Source organism: Malaclemys terrapin, chromosome 8 (assembly GCF_027887155.1).
Source record: "Malaclemys terrapin pileata isolate rMalTer1 chromosome 8, rMalTer1.hap1, whole genome shotgun sequence".
NCBI classification, from domain to species: Eukaryota; Metazoa; Chordata; order Testudines; family Emydidae; genus Malaclemys; species Malaclemys terrapin.
The window spans coordinates 15,602,895-15,617,022 of NC_071512.1; the positions used below are offsets into that span (position 1 = coordinate 15,602,895).

Here is a 14,128-nt window from a genome sequence, read left to right on the forward strand (position 1 = left end):
AGTATTTCATAAGGACAGGATTACTCTTAGACCTCCACCCTAGCTTTTACTAAAGATTGTCTTAGAGTTCCATATAAAGCATTTATAGTTTTTCGTTCCTAAACCTCTCAATCCCCAGAAGAATGTAGGCTTCACATGCTTAATGTAGTAAGAGCACTGAAGAATAATCCAGGAACATACTGACTATTTGTAGTTTATGCTATGTTCTCTGTCCCCCTGGAGGTTATCCTATATACCTAATGCAGGGGTTCTCAAACATCATTGCACCATGACCCCCTTTGGACAGTAAAAATTACTATGCGACCCCAGGAGGGGGGACTGAAGCCTGAGCCAGCCTGGGCCCCTGGTTGGGGGGGGAGTAAGCCAAAGGGCTTCAGCCCCAGGCAGGGAGCCTGAAACTTGAGTGCTTTGGTCCCAGGTCCCAGCAAGTCTAAGCCAGCCCTGGTGACCCCATTAAAATGGGGTCCCGACCCACAGTTTGAGAACAATTGTCCTAGTGGGTCTCCGAGTAAAAGGAGATATGTTAGCCAAGATAGATCTACTTAGCCAATTGGAGCTCATTCCACTAGAGCTCAGGCAGCCTATGGCTGAGGAACATTCCTGTAGCAAATTTGTAGAGCAGCTATATGCAGCCTAAGTCACACCAAAAATGCTATTCCTTAGTAGAGGCTTCCAGGCTGAATGCAGCACAGCCCGATTAAAACTGGTGGTAGTCATTATTTAAGTAGAATTCCTGTTTCCCACTTCCAAGCAGTTAGACAACTTCTTAGTAGTCACCAAGAGTGGAATCTGTGTGGACAGTCGCTTGAAGAAAGAACAGTTATTTATCTACAGTAACTGTAGTTCTTGAGATGTGTTATCACAGATTCCACAGCCTTCCTTCCTTCCTTCCCCTTGACTACACAATCCTATTCCTAGGGGAGTAAGTATTGGTGAAGGAACTAAGAGACAGTTGGGCCCCCTGCCTTTAAGCCCTTGAGTGGGGGAGTTCCAGGGCAGACCTGGCCTCAAGGTCACTCTTGGCCAAAACAATCCAGTCTCATGTGCATGTGTACAGAGCGTGGCATTTGTGTGGACAGCACATCTTGAATTGCAGTTACTGTAGGGTAAATAACCATTGTTTTTAAAAACAAGTACAAAACAGTTGTGCTAATATGTATTATGAATCTCAGTATGGCAAATATTTATCAATAAAGGTTAGCTGCAAAGGCTTAATTAACGCTGTTACATAGTTTCTAGCTTCACTTTAACTAAATTTAGATTTTCACTGCAGGACCTGAAGCGTACTAACTATACAATCATAGTGACCAGTCCAGAAGTTTAAATTGATTTACACTGGGTCATAGAAAACTAAGTATTTGAGACGTAGCTCTACATTTAAGTGTTTTCTTCTAATTTCAGAAGATGCAAGTAGACCAGGAGGAGCAACAAAAGAACGAAGAGCAGCAGCAAGCACAAGCTGACAGTAAGGCAGAGTCTGAAGAAATGGAGGTACTAAGTGTGTTTGATGTCTTATTGTCCAATTAGCTCACCTGGTTGGACCATTTTGCCTTCTGGAATGTTTGCTCTGTAATGTATAATCAGGACCCATTCTCCACCCCTTGCCACAGAACTAGGCTCTGGAAACTAAGCTTTCACTTAAAAGTATTTCTAGTTCTCCTAGCTGTGACTAGTGCCTTAAAAATACAAACAGAGCATACATTGATGCAATGCTGTCTCCCGGAGACTGCAGATAACTTGAAACAGTAGCTCTGGGATTTGTGAACTGCCCCATTCATCTGAAAGGATTGTTCACACCAAACACTAAACTGACTATTTAAATGTCAATGTTAACTCTGAGTGGTGATCATTTAAGCAAAAATGTGCTTAGCCCAGTCTCAAGCTACACTCCTAGTACCAAATGCTCCCACTGTCTGCTACTCAGCTGCCAAAATCACAAATTTCCCTGAATAATTTGTACCAGGTAGTTTTGCCTTCGATACAGAAATATGTGACATGTTTAAAACAGAAAATTTGGAGCAGCATAAAACTAAATTCAATTTTAAAATAAATAGCACAAGGGCCATATGTGGGCATGGAAATTGTATGGGGGCCATGAATGCTCACGAAATTGGGGGTTGGGGGGCCAGCCCTGAGGTGGAGCCAGAAATGAGAGGGCTGGAGCAGGGGGTTGTGCAGGTGTGGGGCGGGGGGCTCCAGCTGGTGGTGCGAGCCCTGGGGTGCAGGAGGGTGGGACCAAGGGGTTTGGAGGGCAGGAGGGGGATCAGGGCTGGGGTTGGGGCACTGGAGGGGGTCGGGTTCAGGCTCCGGGCAGCTCTTACCTCAAGCAGCTCCCGGAAGCAGCGGCATGTCCCTCCTACGTGGAGGCGCAGCCAGGCAGCTCTCTGTGCTGCCCTGTCCGCAGGCGCTGCCCCTGCAGCTCCCAGTGGCCATGGTTGCCGGCCAACGGGAGCTGCAGAGGCAGCACTTGGGGCAGCATGCACAGCCTCCTGGATGCCCCTACGCATAAGAGACGGAGGGGGGACATGCCGCCACTGCTGCTGGGAGCTGTGCGGAGCCACGGCATGTGCTGAGCGGAACAAGCTCCTGACCCTGTTCCCTGACGGGAGCTCAAGGATCAGATTAAAACATCTGAAGGGTCAGATGTGTGTCTCTCCTCCCCTCCCCCCCCCCCGACCATAGTTCCCCCCCCCCCCCCCGCTTTAGTGACTATTGCGCTCTGAATGTTGGTTTTTATTTAATGCAGACATCTCAGGCTGGATCAAAAGACAAGAAAATGGATCAACCTCCTCAAGCCAAGAAGGCTAAAGTAAAGACTAGTACAGTGGACCTTCCCATTGAGAATCAGTTGGTGTGGCAGATAGGGAAGGATATGCTGAACTTATTCATTGAGAATGAGGTAAAATAACTGAATGGTACTTTTACCTCTATCTGGCCATAGTCTTACAAACATGGTCTGCACAGAGACTGCTGGTCACGACATGCTGACTCTCCTCATTTCCAGCTGGAGAAAGGCAGAGGAGAGGGTGAGACATTATGAACAGCAAAAGGAGACAGTATGGCTAACTTTCTCCAAGAAGGGCAAAACTAACTGCACTAGAGACAGCTAAAAATACACACCTTATCCTAATGAACATCTGCTATAACTTGCTGCAGGGATATTCTACAATTGCAAATAGGGAATATGGCTACATTTTAGAAAAATTGCTTTGTGAACTGACACTAAGTTTCTGAACCCATAACCTAGGTATTTATTACTGCACTTATCACGTTAGTTTCTGAGCACCTATCTAATGTCTTGCAAGTTAGTGTTTTCAGTGGAAAAATGTTAAAGGTATAAAAAATGCATTTAATGTTGGCAGGAATGGGACAATTTAATTATATAATACAAACTCCAAAAGAAAAGCTTGCAGTGCATTTTTTGCCACCAGAAACGGTATTTGGAGAGCTGCTAATAGGTCAGTTAATGAAGGCTGCTCACTTCAAATCACAAGACTTCAAAGTACATCTGAGACCTTCTTAAATGATAAAAACACCACAGTATGAGGTAGCCAGTAGCTCCTTTTTCTTTACAACATGTGATAAAAAAATCCTGTGCACACTGTTTACAGCAGCTAAATTTTTCTGATTCGTATTGATTGTTCTTTATTTCAGTAGTACTGGATTGCTTTATAGGCTTGTTGTTTGTTCTGAAGCTCTTGTCACCTGCTCCAATCAAAGTCAATCCATCTGGTTCCCTGAATGTCTGCTACTAAATCATTGGTATCTCTTCAGATGGCCATAGCTAGAGCACTTGTCCTCCAACTACCTGGGCAATTCAGATTGTATTGGCCTGGGAATTCTTGCTATGTTAGTCAGTCTTAAAACTGGAAAACTAGGGTAGCAAATTTTCAGTTGGATCAGTATGCCGCTTAAGTTGAATTCTGTGTTTAAAAGTAATTTTTTTCAGCTCTCTGAGACTGTCAATTTTTTTTAAGCCAGGGATTGTCACCACAGCAAGCAACACAATGTGTTCTCAATTCTGACTGGGGACTCTACATTCCACTGTAATACAAATAATACAGCCTAGCCTGTAGGTGTCATTGTCGTCTTAAGCGAGATGTCCGATATGGAATTTGTTCACCACCACCTTCCATCTTTCACAGTTGCAGCAAAGTTGTAAAACTATCTCATTGAAATACAAGTCCATATGGCAATGTTTCTTATGTAGCTGCCTCTTTATCCTCTTCCTGATTTGCCTGTGATCTTGCTTGATAGTCTGAGTGCTTGAAGTGAGTTGTTCTATGCGCAACAAGCAATGTGTTGGCTTGCTGCTGAAATCTAAGGACACTGGGTTGGCAGACGCACGTGCTGCTGTGCTAGTTTTTTCACTGGCTCAGGAAGTGTTGACCTTGCAAAGGGTTGGAGAATGGGGGAGAATTTCTGGAGTCTACTGGCTTCTGGGAGGGGTTAGTCCCCGCCACCTGAAACGTTTCCTTTCTCCCTTTCAGGATACAAATCCTACTTACACTTGGTACTCATCCTCCCTCAGCAGAGGAAACAGAGCAGGATGATAGCACTCTGATCACCAAAAAGTATTTCCTTTCCAAACCATAGGAGAATTGTGTTCTCTGCATCTCTCCCTTGGAGATATCAAAGCAGAATGAAAGTGCCCAGAATTGGATTTGGTTCCTAAAGTCTGGGTTACATGCCTTTACATAGGCATCTCTAACTAAAAATACAGCAGTCCTTATGGAAAGCAAGTTTCTTTTCAAGGAACCAACAAGCAGGAGAATAAAATCATTCATCAATTAAAATTTAGGCTTAGATGGCACAGATACCCTAAAGGCTGACATCAATCTGCTTCTCAGTGGCTGTTGTAGTGTGGGCAGATGAGCTTAAAAATGCATTTCCCCACAAAAATACTCAATTGAAATTGTCTCTATCCTGATGGCTTCATTCAAGTCAGATGCATCCATGCATTTGTTTATACTTGCTCCTCAGTATGTTGTCTCTAATGCTATTATAAAAATTTTAATTGAGTTCTAATTCTTGAGTAAGATTGAACTAATTTCTTTCCTGCAGGGTAAAATGATCATGCAGGATAAACTGGAGAAAGAGCGGAATGATGCCAAGAATGCAGTGGAGGAATATGTGTATGATATGAGAGACAAGCTCTGTGGCTTGTATGAGAAATTTGTTAGTGAAGATGTAAGTATCGCCAATCTGACTAATACCTTTTTTGTTCTTTGTGGTCTAAAATTTCAGGTCTCTTCTATTAACAGTCTTTAAACCAAGGGTGTCAAACACCCTGGATGTGTTTGTGGCCTGCATGTTACATTCAGAAATAAAGTAACTTTCTAGTCCTCATGGTTATGAGAATAAACATTCCAAACATGAGACCAAGTGTAAACTGATAATGCCTTTCTTAGTTTGCAAACTACCTGAGATAAGAACTCAAGTGTCAACTCCTCTGCCCAACATTAATCTCAGGGGAACGTTAATTCTAGAACCCAAATGATAACACTTTAAAAAGTTAATATTTGCATTAATTAGTGATCATTCCCAGGTGAAATGGGAATGGGGAGTACTTTATTGTCATGATCAGCCTCACTTGGTGGATAAAATAATCTCATTTTTAGGACCACTGTTGTTTTTTTACCCTTGATCTCAATGCAGATCTCCCACAAGTTCTGCTGTGAATTCAAAGATTCCAAGGCCAGAAAGGACAATTGTGATCATTTAGAACTTCCCCCAAAATAATTCCTAGAGTATATCTTTTAGAAAAAATTCAGTGATGGAGAATCAACCACAACCCTTGATAAACTGTTCTAATGGTTAATTACTCTCACCATTAAAAATGTACACCTTATTTCCTGTCTGAATTTGTCTGGCTTCAACTTTCAGCCATTGGATTATGTTATAGCTTTTTCTGATAGATTGAAGAGCCCATTATAAATATCTACATGGAGAACAAATATTTAATAGACTGTAATTAAGCCCCTTCGTTTTCAGTTTAAATTGATTTTTGCTGAAAAAATCCCAGGTTTTACAAAAAAATATTTGTTTTTGCCAATTTCACTCTACTTTTGTATCATTCAAATATATAAAAAAATAACTTGTTTTATTAGGAAAATACAATACATTGCATGAGATACATGTATACGATAATACATTAGTCTGTGTGTATATGCAAAGCTGCCTGTTAAAGTAAGACTATGCATTGGCGATCTAGAAGATATACATATACACAATAAAAAGGTACGCACACACATAAGCTTTGAAGTGCATGCACATCTGAAGGTACTGATAAATCTCACGTACACATTTCAAGCTATTAGATAACAGTTTAAAGATTTGACACACTAAAAGGGGAAGAAAATGAAAATCTGTATCAGAATGTGTTTCAGATCACAAGTGAAGTATTCAAAAGTTCAAAAACGAGAAAAGGGTGAAGATGAGAGTGCGCTGCAAATGGTGTGGTCCAATTTAATGTAAATATTATTGGCTAATAGTTCTAAGTCTGCAACAGTACCTGGTTTATTCAAATGAGTTTTTATTTGGGGATTAGAGATGTATTGGTTTCTTAAACTCAGAGGTGGCATTGTGTTTTGAGTTTTGTTTTAGTTCTGCAGCAAACTACATTGAATTCTATTCATCAGAGCAAAATTCTAACAGACCAGACAAAATGTCCGTCATGTTTCAGGAAAGAGTATCCAAATGACACCAGATGTTTATCACTTTTGTTTTATGGGAGATGATCTCTAAATTCAGTATTCAATTCCTATTGGTTGTTTCTGGTCTCAGGATAGAAATAGTTTCACTTTGAAGCTGGAAGACACTGAAAATTGGCTGTATGAAGATGGTGAAGACCAACCCAAACAAGTTTACATTGATAAACTAACTGAACTCCAGGTAAGTGGCACTTCAGCACTGTAACTGTCATCTTCAAGTCTCAATTGAATTTAGCCCAAGTTAAGCTATAAATCAGGCCCTAATGAACAATAAATTATTTAAATGAGTTGGGAGGTGGTGGTGCTTGCAAACATGAAGAAAATATTTTAAGAGCATAGAAGGGGAAGCTTTTAATTGAGCCTAAAGTGAAAGGAAATGCTAGTGATGCAAGTGCTGCATTGTGTAGGCTTTTATCTTTCTCCTGAATCTCTTTGGAGAGGGAAGGAAAGGTAGATGTGAGAATTGCTACTTGCTCTTAAAAGGCAACGCAGGTGACCTATAACAGGAAAACGTTTTTATACAAATGAGCTTTAAAGTTATGGAAGACTAATTTTGGAGGGTAGAAGAAAACTACCTTGCCATATGATTTAATCCTAATGTTAGTCAAGCTTAATCTCCTGTGCAGTTTATCTAAAGTAAATGGGAAGTAAAAAGATAGCTATATTCTGTATTGGCAGCAGGGGAGAAGATGCTGTAATGTCTTTAGCTGGAATACTAGTGAATTTGAAATCATTCTGTAATTTATTATGAAAAGGTATAATGAACTATTTTAATGTTTTTGAATAAGATAAACTTGTAATTAGTCTTGGCAAAGCTTCCCCAGTGTGGCTTTTGTTTTGATTGATAAAATATTTTAATATGTGAATAAGTAGAGCCCTATACTTTCACTTGACAATAGTGATGAAATGCACACAATACCAGTATTTGACAAAATGTGGGACATGCCCCATGAGGTGGACATTAAAGCGGACTAGGGAACTTTCAGTGCATGCCGGCGGGATCTACACAGATCAAATAATGTGCAACATGTTAGTATGCTATAGAAATCACACCCCTTTAGTGCACATTGCTGCTTTGTGTACACAAGCTTTGAGTTGGCAGAGAGCATGAAACAATAGTTCAGAGACATGAATTGCCTCCTACACTTCACTTTGTGCTAACTAGAATGCCAGTGATAATCTAAATGTCAATAGAACTTTCACTTCCCATCAAAGCATGTAAGAAAGGGGAGGAAGCAGCATCTTATGAAGAGCTACAATATGGATATGCCTTCAACGACACATGGCAGGGTTGGAGGGAGCGTGTGAGACCAATTTCATTTTCCTAAAATGGGAGAAGGGGACTCAGCTTTCAAAAGTTGGGAAACACTGCCATGTATTAAAAAGTCACTGTAGGTCCAATACAGTGCTGTGTTTAAAATTTCAGTAAACTGTTCTGTCCTTTATTTCAGTCTCTGGGTCAGCCTATTCAGGCACGGTTTCAAGAATCAGAGGAAAGACCAAAAGCATTTGAGGATCTGGGGAAGCAAATACAACAGTATATGAAAGTTATTCATGCATTCAAAGCAAAGGTATCTTCAGTTTTTCAAATGTTTTGCTGATGATTATAAGGAAGTGTTGAAAAGCTATCTTGGATTTCTTCTTTCCACCTTTTTTCAGTATAAGATGTGGTGGGAATGGCCAACAAATAATGCAGTCTCCTGGTTTGGGGAGCAGTGGCAGGAATTAACTTCTCAATACTTAATGTTGACTTTTTCTTACGAATAAAACTAGCACTCTTGTATGTTTATATAATTGGAATGATGACTGCTAGTGACACTTGTAAAACAACTTTCTCCCAGACAAGTTCCCTCCACTGGGGGAAATCACAGAGCATTATGAAGTTCTGTGGCTGCCAGCTCTCTTCCATTTGACCATACTCAGAATGGTACAATGGGCTGCTCAGCAAACTTGTTTGCCCAGCTAAGTGTAAAATAAAGTTTCCCTTTGGGCAAATTCCAGCTGACAATCCATTCTGAAATTGGAGGATAAGATTTGATGGAGAAGCAAAACAAATATGTTGCCTAGATGTTTAAAATAGTAGTGTCCTTACTGTGCAAATGAAATGTAATGTAAAATGTGCTGTGTAATTTTTTCATACTTTAGGATGAACAGTATGACCATTTAGATGCAGCAGATATGGTAAAAGTGGAGAAGAGTGTAAGTGAAGCTATGGAATGGATGAACAATAAGCTTAATCTTCAGAACAAGAGAAGTCTTACTTTGGACCCCGTTATAAAGACTAAGGACATCCAAGCTAAAACTAAAGTAAGATCTTGTTTGACTTTGCAGAGAAATATGAAACCAATTTCATTTTGCATAAGTGGTATCAGTTATTGTTATAGTTACCAGTATTTCTTTATGCTCAGAGAGACTCTGAGGAGGAGGGAAGGTGGGAAATAAAAGAGTAGTACTATTTTCAACAAAACCTCCCAGAACTATGTAGTGGCACTTCTGCCTTCAGCTGGGAACACTCAACTAGTGTTGTCGTAAGCTGCTTTAGGCGATGACTGTAGGTATAAGCCTTAATGTGCGCTCTAACTTAAATTCTCTCAACTCTTATTTTAGGAATTGACAGGGATCTGCAATCCTATAGTCACAAAACCAAAACCCAAGGCAGAAATCCCTAAAGAGGAGCAAAATCCAGCTGAACAGAATGGACCAGTAGAAGGCCAGGGAGATGCCAACACAGGGTCCCAGCCTGCTGAACAGGGCACTAATACAACTGCTCCAACAGCTACAGAAAAGAAACTCCCAGAAATGGACATTGACTGAATGTCAGCACTTGTTTATATTACAAACTACAATAAAGCTTTAAATTGTCAACTTTGTATGTTCTGAATATAAATTGGAGCAAGTGAATACTACAACTTTATCACAGCAATGTTTGGAGAGGATTGGTCAATGTATTGAGAGTCAGAATACTTAAGTAGCTAACTACTACTTAGTCAAGTATATTGTATCTCTTGCCATAATGAGTGTATTTAGAAGTCCCTAGTAATTCTTAATAGATTTACTGAAACAGCCATCAACTGATCCTGGTTTTTTATTATGTTCATGCAGAGTCTTGTTTTAAAGAAGTAAGATGGCAGAACTTGAAACTTCTAACTTACCACTAAGTTTCTATTGTGGTTTTCAGCAGCTATGTTGTAAGTGTCCATTAATATTTCAAAGACTACATGGAGATGGCAGTGAGGTTTTTAGCTCTTTTCCAGAGCACAGAGGAACATAAGCTAAATGAAATACCATTTGAATCTAGTTCTTATTTCTCATTAACAGACACAATACGGACATGTTCCAGGGTGTGTGAATTCCACTAATTTCATGTTTGCACTTGTGCAGTTGATAGCTATGAAAGGTATGGAGCCATGGGTGAGGTGACCTGTATACCTGTGGTATTATGTTCCTAAGAACTGAGCTCTAAGATTCTTCCTCAGCTGGCGTCCATTCTCCATTATGGATAGAGTATTAATACAGAGTATAAAATCAAATTCATATATCTGATATGCAGAGTAGCAATTGTATACATCTATATTTCAGACTATCTGAACCTGCTATTAGATATGCAAGTGTGTATGTTCATGGTAACCCCTCCACCCCCCAGCCATCTAAATATTGTACAAAACTTTTGTCCCTAGTTATATTAGCTGCTTGTAGAGAGATTGAGGGTTTATACTCCTGGCTGCTTGCACTGATGGATGATTTTGATTAGTTGCTAACCATTGAAAGAGAGATACTTGCTTCCATGAGACCTGCATTTGAAATGCTTGGTTTAATTATCTTCCAGCAAGAGAAAAATTCGTTTTTTTTTTTCATGAGCTCCTCTACCCATGACTTGGCTTCTAGTATTGATAATTGTCATATAAACCTGAAAACGTTAATTTGTATGTGTGTTAAATCAAAAGTTGAAACATCCACACATTACAAGAAATAAATGCACTGGATTGTACTGGATTACTTTTTTTAAATTGTCAGTTATAGTCAAGGCAACAGTTGCAACTTGGGTTGGGGATGAATTGATAAGTGACATCAGCCTCAATTTTATTTGCCACAGTGATGTTTTTGAAGGAACAAGAAGTTGCAGTGTGTACAATCTGCTCCATTTGCTCTTTTCAGACAAATGCAAGAATTGAATGGTGTTCCTTTAATAAAAAAAATAAATTAGAACATTGCATGCTTCTACACTGGCTCACTTAAATCCATTTTATGGGGCTTCAGAAATAGTATACATCTTAATATCTTAAGGTAAAGGATTGTGACTAATGAACTTGCTGTTAAATGATACTACCACATGTGCAATATTTCCTGTAGAGTGGCTATTAAGAATTACCTTGGGGCTTATCCTGTTGATAGTATTTACAACACTCATTTCAAGTACTGGAAACACTTTTTTTAAGTGCTGTACACTCAAAATTAGAATGTTTGTGAAACAGTACAAGTACTACTCCAAATGCACTGTCTTTGAGCAAACCTTAGAACTGCATCAGCACTCATCAGTTCAGCTTGAATCACTTCAGTGCTAGTGCCATTAATACTAGTTCCATTAATACTCTCACTACACTCCTGTAATATTTCCACTCATCTTTCAGTGACAGTACTGGAAACCAGCAGTATCACACATCTCTCCTCCTTCCATCCTCCAGTTCCACCAATTTTAATTTTTTTTAAGAACTGCAACCAGTTATCTGCAAGACACAAGATCACAGGCTGTTGTATCCTTGCTTTGCATTGTTCCTATTACATATTGCGCCTTGCTTCAAAGTTAACAGCAACATGACATATGCTGTTATCTGGCAATATCATGGGTTGTTGCTTCCCAGGTGCTGGAGTCAACCTCATCTGAATTCAGGTTTGACTTCAGGGTGTCTTTATATTGTTGATGCTGGCCAGCAGGAGAATAGGTGCCTTGATTTATCTGACCATAAAATATGGCCTTGGTTATTCTTGAGTCTGCTGTACAAATGAGATGCCCAGACCAATGTAGCTTAACGTTTATGAGCATGTTTTGAATGCCAGACAGCCAACAACTAAATTTCATTATTGGGAATCTTATTGCACCATTTGATCCTGCAAACAGACCTAAGACTGAGCTTGTTTACATGAAATATGAATCATATTTTGGCAGCCCTCTACATAAAAAACTTTTAAAACATTAATTTTAAAGTAATAGGAAAATGAGTTTTGTGCTGTACCTAAATTGTGAGGTAGGTGACTCAAGCTGTGTATACGTGATGAACCAGTTCATGATAGCCAGCATGGCAAATCACTTCAGAAGTAAAGTCATAAGGTTTTAGCTGTATTATAACAATGAAATTGTGCAGTCCTTTAGCAAAGAACTGGCCTATACTAATTAGTTAAATTGGATCAGAACCACAACATGATCAAACATGACATATCTTGTGCAAAGGCTGGCTAGTTCTGTAATCTTTTTCAGGCTATAGTTGGCTTGCCTCCTCCAGAGAGTTCAGAGTTCCTTCCATCTTCTGTAGAGGTGGGATTAGGGTTGTCTTATTTTTGGGAACATGCTCTAAGTTTTTGAAAAGGCAGCATAATTTGACTCAAAATTTGAAGTAAATTGTAAATGCTAGCTGTGGCTGAAATCTGGGACTTCTGAAAAGCATTTGTATACTCTGAAGAGGAAAACCAACCTACAGAATCATGTTCATTTGATTTTTTTTTTTTCCCCCCACCCATCAAAGGTAACAGGCAATGTCACCCATAAGATTAGTATTTTAACCAATACAAAAAGTATTTTCATAGTGTAGGCAGAGGCCACAATTAGCACCTTTATTATGTTAGATATGTAAATCATGAGTAAATCAGGTCCTTGCCCTGAAGAGCTTAGGTCTAAGGACAAGATTACATAAGGAACTGCATTGGGAGAACCAAGATTACAAGGAAAACAGCACTGCTCAAGTTATGAGTAAACCTAGATGTACAGCAGTTTCTGTATTAGATTCAAAGTTAGTAAATAAAGCCTTTACTTGCAATCACCATCCCTTTCTGTTATATCAAATTTACACAAAAATGAAATGCTTCAACTACTAACTTGTATTCTGTCAGTAAAAAGAACAGGAGTACTTGTGGCACCTTAGAGACTAACAAATTTATTAGAGCATAAGCTTTCGTGGGCTACAGCCCACTTCTTCAGATGCATATGCTGTATGCCCATGAAAGCTTATGCTCTAATAAATTTGTTAGTCTCTAAGGTGCCACAAGTACTCCTGTTCTTTTTGCGGATACAGACTAACATGGCTGTTACTCTGAAACCTATTCCATCAGTGTTTGTTTTGAAGTCAGTGGGACTACATGTCTAAATCACCTTCACCTTGAAAATTATGCACTGAAGGGCCTAAATATGGTCTCTGAGCGTTTGGGCCTGTGTGTTAATAGGTTAAAATTGCTGATTTTTTTTTAAAGTAACCTAACATTAAAACACAATTGCTTACAGTGAGAGAATTTAAGCAGAGTTTTTTGTTTCAGGCTATAAGAGAGAAGCTGGGTGAGGTCCAACAAAAGATATTACTAACTCCCTTGAGTGAGCGAAACAAGCGTTTGAGTTTACAAAATATCTGGTGGGATTCCTTTTTTACCTTTGGTAATTCTGCGAAATGAAGAGATCCTACCATTAGAGGCATTTATAATTCAGTTCATTATCTGTTTTAATTTAATGTTGCAATAGCATTTTCGATTAGTTTGACAATGACCCCAAATGCCTGTTGTGAGGGCGGCTGGCCTGTGACCTGCTGCTCTAAGAGGGGGGATCTGCTGTACCCCTCACCCCTGGGCACCACTGGAGAAGTGGGTCCCCAACAGCGGCCTGAGGGGAGTCAGCTGAGGCGCTCCGAGGGGAGCCTGTTTAAACGCATGTCCCAAGGCTGCGGGGCTCGCTCAGAGACTCCCAGGCTGAGCTCTATGCAACACCGTTTGGACTGAAGTCACGCCGACGGCTGCAGACGGGCTCTTGCTGCGCGGAGTTGCTTCTGTTCGGAGCCGTTCTTGCTCCCCGGGCCCGCTTAATCCTGAGCGCTCCGTCGGGACGTGTGCAGCCGGGCCCAGGCGCTGCCAGGCCGGGGCAACACACAGGCCGGCAAGGCCAGGCTGCGCGCTGCCTAGCCGATCACCTAGCAACCTGCCGCGGGAGCGCCTTTCTGCCCCTGCTCTCCAGACTCGCAGCTACGGAAAAGCCAAGCTCGGGTCCCGCACGCCTCCGCAAGCCCGCGCGGGCGGGGCACAGCCGAGGGCCGCTCGGATCTTCCCCTCAACGTGTGTCGCCGACCGGCGGCTTCCCCCTGCCCTTGGGTCACCGGCTCCGCAGGGCCTGCCTCCCGCCTCCCTCCTCTAGGGGGCGCTGGCTCCGAGCCACGCTGCTTAGC

The 14,128-nt window shown here is 40.8% G+C and overlaps 1 protein-coding gene across 1 annotated transcript in view; it reads left to right on the forward strand.

Moving 5' to 3' along the window:
- Positions 1-10,706, forward strand: part of HSPA4 (heat shock protein family A (Hsp70) member 4) — a 35,268-nt gene extending 24,562 nt beyond the window's left edge. The window contains exons 13-19 of the mRNA XM_054037027.1: positions 1,402-1,491; positions 2,747-2,899; positions 5,065-5,190; positions 6,787-6,894; positions 8,165-8,284; positions 8,859-9,020; positions 9,321-10,706. Of these exons, the coding sequence (XP_053893002.1) occupies positions 1,402-1,491; positions 2,747-2,899; positions 5,065-5,190; positions 6,787-6,894; positions 8,165-8,284; positions 8,859-9,020; positions 9,321-9,527 (966 nt within the window). The 3' untranslated portion in view covers positions 9,528-10,706. The remainder of the gene's footprint in view (positions 1-1,401; positions 1,492-2,746; positions 2,900-5,064; positions 5,191-6,786; positions 6,895-8,164; positions 8,285-8,858; positions 9,021-9,320) is intronic.
- Positions 10,707-14,128: the final 3,422 nt, after the last annotated feature.